This window comes from Cryptomeria japonica, chromosome 2 (genome assembly GCF_030272615.1).
Source record: "Cryptomeria japonica chromosome 2, Sugi_1.0, whole genome shotgun sequence".
Classification (NCBI taxonomy): Eukaryota; Viridiplantae; Streptophyta; class Pinopsida; order Cupressales; family Cupressaceae; genus Cryptomeria; species Cryptomeria japonica.
This window is the reverse complement of record NC_081406.1, coordinates 209851416-209858985: the sequence shown is the minus strand read 5'-3', so window position 1 is coordinate 209858985 and position 7570 is coordinate 209851416. Positions and strand designations below refer to the sequence as shown.

General features: G+C 36.3%; 1 protein-coding gene across 1 annotated transcript; it reads left to right on the top strand.

The window, feature by feature from the left end:
* The first annotated feature begins 738 nt into the window (after nucleotides 1–738).
* On the top strand, nucleotides 739–1767 carry LOC131859795 (F-box/kelch-repeat protein At5g60570-like). The gene has a single exon (XM_059213873.1). The coding sequence runs from the start codon at nucleotides 739–741 to the stop codon at nucleotides 1765–1767; it is 1029 nt and encodes a 342-aa protein (XP_059069856.1).
* The last annotated feature ends 5803 nt before the right edge of the window (nucleotides 1768–7570 follow it).

Genomic DNA, 7570 nt, shown 5'->3' with positions numbered 1-7570 from the left:
GAAAAAATAATATTATCTCAAATTATAACCTATTTGTCAAAAGTTTATCAAGAGCTTTAAAAAATTATCATTGCATTTCATCTATTGTAACATGGTAAACAAGAGTAAAAAATACAAAAAAAAAACAACATTATTAATATATTCTTTCAAAATTGTTTAATATAATATATAAAATGAATATAAATATAATAAATAATATAATATGCATAATATATTGTACGAAAATAATTATAATTAATATTTAAAATATTTATATTTGATTTAATTAATCTATATTTAGAATATATTTTCTTTGATGTAAATTGAATAAATAACTTATAAATATAAAAAACTAAAAATTTTAAAAACCAAAATATAATTTGAAATAGATGTTTATAATAAGATAATAATAATATTTCATATTTATGATATTTTTTAATTTAATTAATCTATGTTTAAAATATATTTTGTTTCATGTAAATTGAATGGATTAATAATTTATATTTAAAAAAAAAAATACTTGAAAAAACAAAAAAATAAAAAACTAAAATATGATTTGAAATAGGTGTTTATAATAAAATAATAATAATTAATATTCAAAATATTTATATAATAAGAAAGTGCTTCTCTCTCTAAATATAGGAGATGGAGTATTCGAGAAAAAGAATGAGAGAAGCACTTATAAATATAGAGAAGGATGAGAGCAGGTCTGTTATAAAACTTTAAAAGTGCAAATTTGAACAAGTAGGTGGAATCGCAATGGGATCTCTGTTTCCTGGGCTTCCAGATGAAATCGGGTGGGAATGCCTGTTGAGGGTGGAGTTGAATTCTCATCATAACCTCAAGTGTGTCTGCAAAAGCTGGAACGCCGCATTGAAAAACCCCCATTTTTATGAGGAAAGGAAAAGATTGAAGATTTCTGAGCAACGGATTTGTATGCTCGACGACCGCAGAGGCATAGTGGTATACGACGTAGAGGAGAAGTCGTATAGACGTCTACCGCCCATTCCCACAGAAATTACAAACTCCTATCACTGTCATTTCGCAAAACAAAAATTGGTTATAATATCCGATTATGAGTTTTCCGATAGAGACAGATGTATTAGTAATTCTGTGTGGCTGTTCGATTTTACTTGTTCCAAATGGCGGCGGGGTACGGAAACGCCTAGACCGATTCTAGGCTTTGCCTCCGCAGCGGATGAGCAGGGGGGACTGATATATGTGGCTGGGGGGCATTGCATATTTGCCAAGGATGTCCGGCGTTGCACTTCAGTATACAATGTGGAGGAGGACAAGTGGGATTTTCTCCCAGACATGAACGCCTACATGCCGTCCTATAGCGCTGTTTTTTCTGACGGCAAGTTTTATGTCTACTCGGGGGGCGAGATTGAGCCCACTTTTGAGGTCTTTGATCCCTACACGAGAAGCTGGAAATCTGTGGAGAATAGATTCAACAGCGCGTGTTTCCTAAGTGCATTTGGGCGCTTGTATTGCTTGTCTGATCCGGAATATGAGTATACCCAACCGAGGGAATTGATTGAATATGAGTATAGCCAAGATAAGTTTCACATTGTAGGGGCTCATTCAATGGAGTGGTGGGAACCACTTATCTTCACTGTAGAGGTTGGCCATAACATCTTTGTGGGCAGCATGGATTACGATTTTGTTCAAACATTTCTTACGTTTACACCTCCAAGTGAGACAGGAGGAGCATTCAAGAGGATTGGCATTGACAGACTATCAGGCCTCTCGAGTTTTGTTTTACATGCGGCTACCCTGGATCTTTGACCTTTTTTGAGCTTGGATTCCGTTTAATGGGTGCTTAGATGGGGCCATTCCTACCAATTTCTCGCACCTGCTGATTTTAGTTTTAGATTTTTAAGGTTTCTTTTTAGATTGTGTGAGTAGTTTAAGTTCAGTTCTTCGCCTTGATTTTCATGCAAATAAAGCATGTTATGTTTTTTAGAGGTTTTTAGAGGTTTTTTGAGGTCCATGCCGTTGAACAGGCAAGTAGTTGTAACAAAATAAAGAAATGAATCTGTCCGTTTGAAATAAGCTGCAATAAAAGAAAATCTCTGTTCAAAAGCAGAGCATCCTGCCTTTAAAAAATAGAGTTGTTGCTTTTCAAATTCATGTATTTTCAATAAAAGTAATTTTATTTTATCATTGATTATTGTTTTGTTTATTTGTTGTTTCAGGTTCAGGGCTCCTTTCAGAATTTACGAAGAACACTTCAGTAGGCACTCATAAACTATTGAGTTAAATTTATCTTATATTATTATCGAAACTATTTTTGGAATTTTTGGAGCAATAATTACCAAAAAAATTATGTCATTTTTGTTTTTGTGAGTTGAGGCATTCTTTAATTGAATTCATTTATTTTTTTAGATATTTTTATCATTAATATTTTTAATTGAATAAAATTTGAAATGATAGATAACCACATGGCTCTCTTTTTAGATATTTGGTTTGATATAATGACCCAATTGTTTCCCACAACTTGATAGTGGTGTCCTTTTAAGAAACAACCACAACTTGTGAGTGGCGTCCTTTTAAGAAACAATCAACAATATTGTACATGAAAAGCAAGGATGAATAGTGGATCTAGTCTTTTTGTCAAGTTTATTGTTGTCTTCATCTGCCATTGCTGTGAGCTTTTGACCAACCACAACAATCCATTGATTTGGATCTACCCTGAATATATTTCATTTTCCATTTCAATCTTCCAAAGCCTAAAGTTCTATCCATTGAATTTCTCAATCTCCATCCTTCAAATTCTTGCCATTTTCTATACCTTGAATATTGATTTACCTATGTAAAGCTTCCTCTCAAACAAAGATTATTACAAGGCCTAACCTTCTCATGGACCTAAAACAAATAGGAGCATCCCCGGTTCATGGCAATCTTGCATCAACCAAAAATATTTTCCTTTCTGTTTGCAGTTTCAACATTTCTTTATGTGTGTACCGGATTTGGCTCACCGGATCCTGTGGAGTTGGATTTTGCTTGAAGACTTGATCATCTTCCTTATTTCCAGACCATGTCACATTTGGATCATTTTACGACAAGTTATCGCTACTGGTTTCCATGATAGTTTCTTGTTACCAGTTGCCTGGACCTATTTGCATTTGTCATCTATCGGATCTCTTAAGTAGCTTGCAGAGCCCTGAGCGTTGATTTTGATGTTCCTTCGCATGTGGCCGACCTTTCCCCTTGATTTGCACTTCATCCTTTGGATTGTTCGGAAGGATTTCTTTGGCGGAGACCAACCTTGTTGGTTTTACACATTAGGTCTTGTTCTTCGGGTTTAGATCCCTTTTTGGGCCGACCGGATCCCCTTGGATCGTATAAATAATTGTAATTACGCATTAGAATGTAATCAAGTAGCTAGATTGAGTGTAGACAATAGATCTTGAGATTTGAGGTTCCTTGTGACCTGTTTGAACTTTGAGCATGTTCTAGCAGGCCTATGAGACGGTTTATGTAACTCGGTTGTTACCGGTTGGTTGTAATCAACTTTTTTATGTGATAATTCAATCTGTTTTGCATTGCCTCCATCATATCCTTATGTTTTTGTTGTGTTTACTCTTGCTGACCAGTTCAGACTATTCTCTTTGAGGTTTCTCCTTACTGGTGACTGTACCAAGTGGTATCAGAGCAGGTTTTTCGTTCCGGTTGTCCTGAGAATCTTGTTGTAGGGTGGCAGATTGTGGATCCGACCTACAGCTATAGAGGACTGGCAAAAGATGGTGCGGAGAGGAACTAGGAATGGTGGAGTGTGTGGGAATGCAGACCCTATTGTAATGGAAATGTTGTGAGGGATAGCAACCCGGTTGGAAGTCGTGGAGACATCACAGAGAAGAGGCCAACATATTGAAGATGTAAGCTTGAAGGAGAAGAAGCCGCGACAGAACAAGTAAACCCACTGACAATTGATCTGGATGAAGAGAGGTTTTTTAGGGTTTTGAGTAGTTTTAATACTAAACCCCATTTTACCCCACCAAAATATGATGGAAAGTTGGATTCTGATGAATTGATGGATTGGATCTCGGAGATGGAAAAATATTTTGATTTTGAAAACACTGCAAAAGAAAGAAAGGTGAAATATGCCTATACCCAGTTGAAAGGTCATGCATCTTTTTGGTGGGAACATTTGCAGGTTGATAGATAGAGAAGAGGTAAAGAGAAAATCAAGACTTGGGATCAGACGGTCACTGAGTTGAAGTTAAAATTTATACCAGTTGATTATCAAGTGAATCTATTCTGGAAGTTGCAGAATTTGAGACAAAAGGAATCTAGTGTGAAAGAATATACCAAAACATTTAACAAGTTGAATATCAGATCCAGACATGTTGATGATGAAGTTTAATAAGTAGCAAGATATTTGAATGGATTGCAGATGTCTATACAAGATGAACTCAGTTTGATCAAATTGCAGAGTGTTGAAGAGGCTTACTAGTATGCCCCGAAGGCTGAAGAAAAACTAAACAAAAAACATGAGCAGAGACAGAGAGGTAGAGGTGGAAGGTTTTCCAGAGGTAGATTTCAAGGAGGAAGAGGATATACCGGAGGTAGAGGTACCTGTACATATCAGAACAAGGACATAAGCAAGGAAGGTAACTCATACCTAAAAGATGATAGAAATTTCTACCGGAGGAGAGAACCGAATGGCTACCAGAATAAGAATTTGGGAAGACAAGACAAGAAGACATTTAGAGGTACTTGCTTTAGGTGTGGAGGAGAATGGAATCTTTCATTTGAATGTAAGAAGGAAGAGAACACTGGAAGAGAAACAGTGGTAAAAGAAAACCCCACTGGATCAGCTAACAAACCAGAAGATGGAGAACTATTGATGATGAGGAGAGTTTTGTGTCATATTGGAGAAGATGAAGAACCCTTGTAGAGGAGAAATTTGTTCAAGACCAGATGTAAGGTATCCGGTAAGTGCTATAATGTTGTTATTGATAGTGTAGTTTATATAATCTTGTTTAAGGAGAGATGGTGAATAAGTTAAACTTGGAAAGATTGAAACACCCCAAGCCTTATCAGATAGCATGGATTCAAGATGAAAATAAGTTGTTGGTAAGTGAGAAATGTTTGGTGAAATTGAAAATTGGGAATTATCATGATGAAGTCTTGTGTGATATTATGTCTATGGATATTTGTCACCTTTTGTTGGGTAGACCTTGGTAGTTTGATAGACAGGCAATACATGATGGGAGGGAGAACATATACACTATTGTGGCAAATGGGATGAAGCAAACCTTGTTACCTTTGGAGAAGCCTTTGAAGAGTGAAGTTTGTACGAATGTTAGGATCTATTTAGTGGATGGAAGGAAATTCCTGGATGGAATGAGACATGAGAATTGATGTTTTGCCTTGGTTCCAAAGAAGACTGAGAAATTGGAACCGAAAGAAGAACAACCAGAGGAGATAAAGGAGTTACTGACAGAATATGAGGACATCATTTCAGATAATGTGCCTGATGTATTACCACCGGTAATAAGTATCAATCATTGCATGGATTTGACTCCCAGAGCTAGTTTGCCTAACAAAGTTGCACACCGGATGACACCGACAGAGAATGAAGAGATAAATAGACAAGTGTAGGAGTTGTTGAACAAAGGCTTGATCAAAGAAAGTTTGAGCCCTTGTGTAGTACCAGGAGTGTTAGCACCTAAGAAGAATGGAGAATGGAGGATGTGTATGACTCCAGAGAAATAAACAAGATCACAGTGAAATATTGGTTTTCCTTGCCTAGGATGGATGCCATAATGGACTGTTTGAGTGGAGCCAAATACTTTACAAAGATAGACTTGAAGAGTGGATATCATCATATCAGGATCAAAGAAGGGGATGAGTGGAAGTAAACATTCAAGAGAAATGAAGGACTGTATGAATGGTTGGTGATGCCTTTTGTGTTAACTAATGCACCAAGTACTTTCATGAGGTTGATGAATGAGGTATTGAAGAAATTCTTAGGTAAGTTTGTTATTGTTTATTTGGATGACATTATGATTTTCAGTAAGACAAAAGAGGAGCATTTGTTGTATTTGAGACAAGTTTTGTAGAGGTTGAGAGAAGAGAAGTTGCTGATAAATCTTTAAAAGTGTACTTTCATGAAGGAAGAGTAAGTCTATTTGGGATTTGTGATATCTAGGAATGGTTTGAAGATGGACCCTGAGAAGGTAAAATCAATTGTTGAGTGGCCTACACTGGAAATCATTGGAGAGGTAAGATCATTTCATGGATTGACTAGTTTCTACAAGTTCATTAGAAATTTTAGTTCAGTTTGTAACCCTATGATTGAGACTATGAGGGGAGATAAGAAGGAATTCATGTGGACCACCAGAGCAAATGAAATTTTTGAGTTATTGAAGCAAAAAGTAACTGAGCAGCCTATGTTAGCTTTACCAGATTTCAACAAAGTATTCCAAGTTGATTGTGATGCAAGTGGAACAACAATAGAAGTAATCTCGAGTCAAGAAGGGAAAGAAGTAGCCTATTTTAGTGAGAAGTTAAATGATGCTAGGAGGAGATATTTAGTATATGATTAGGAATTCTATGGCATATTTCAAGCCTTGAAGAAGTGGAGACATTACTTGTTGCCTGAGGAGTTTGTGTTGTATACAGATCATCAAGTCTTGCAGTATTTGAACAGTCAGAATAAGTTGAATCAAAGACATATGAGATGGGTAGAATTTTTGTAGATTTACACCTTTGTGTTGAAGCATAGAAGTGGGAAATCTAACAAAGTTGTTAATGCATAGAGTAAGAGAAGGAATCTGCTGACAGAGATGAGAATGATAGTATTAGGATCTGAAGAATTAAAGACCTTGTATGATAATGACCCAAATTTTGGAGAACCTTGGAAAGCATGTAGAGAACCCGTAATGGAAGATAGGAGTAAGTGGTTGGATTATTTCATTCAAGATGAGATGTTATTCAAAGGAGTTCAGTTGTAAGAGTTCTATGAGGGAGAATCTGATTAAGGAGAAACATAGTGGAGGATTAGCCCGACACTTTGGTGTTGACAAAATAGTAGCCTTGGTGAGTGAGCATTACTTTTGGCCCCAGATTCATAAGGATGCTATAAAATATGTGCAAAGTTGTAGAGGTTGTCAAGTTGCAAAAGGGATTAGTCAGAATGTGGGATTGTATAAACCTTTGACAATGCCGGTAAGACCTTGGGAGGATATAAGCATGGATTTCATACTAGGATTGCCTAAAACATAGAGAGGGAATGATTTTATATTTGTGGTGGTGGATAGATTATCTAAGATGGCTCATTTCATACCTTGTAGGAAGACATCAGATGCAGTGCATGTAGCAGACCTATTTTTCAAGGAAGTAGTGAGATTGCATGGGTTACCTAAGAGCATAGTTTTAGACATAGACACTAAGTTTGTTGGTTACTTTTGGAGAACACTTTGGAAGAAGATGAAGATGGATTTGAAGTTCGGTTCTACTTTTCACCTACAAACTAATGGACAGATAGAGGTAGTAAATTGGAGCTTGGGAAATTTACTGAGATGTTTAGCTGGAGATAAAAATGGAAGCTGGTATTTGATTTTAGCACAAGCAGAGTTTG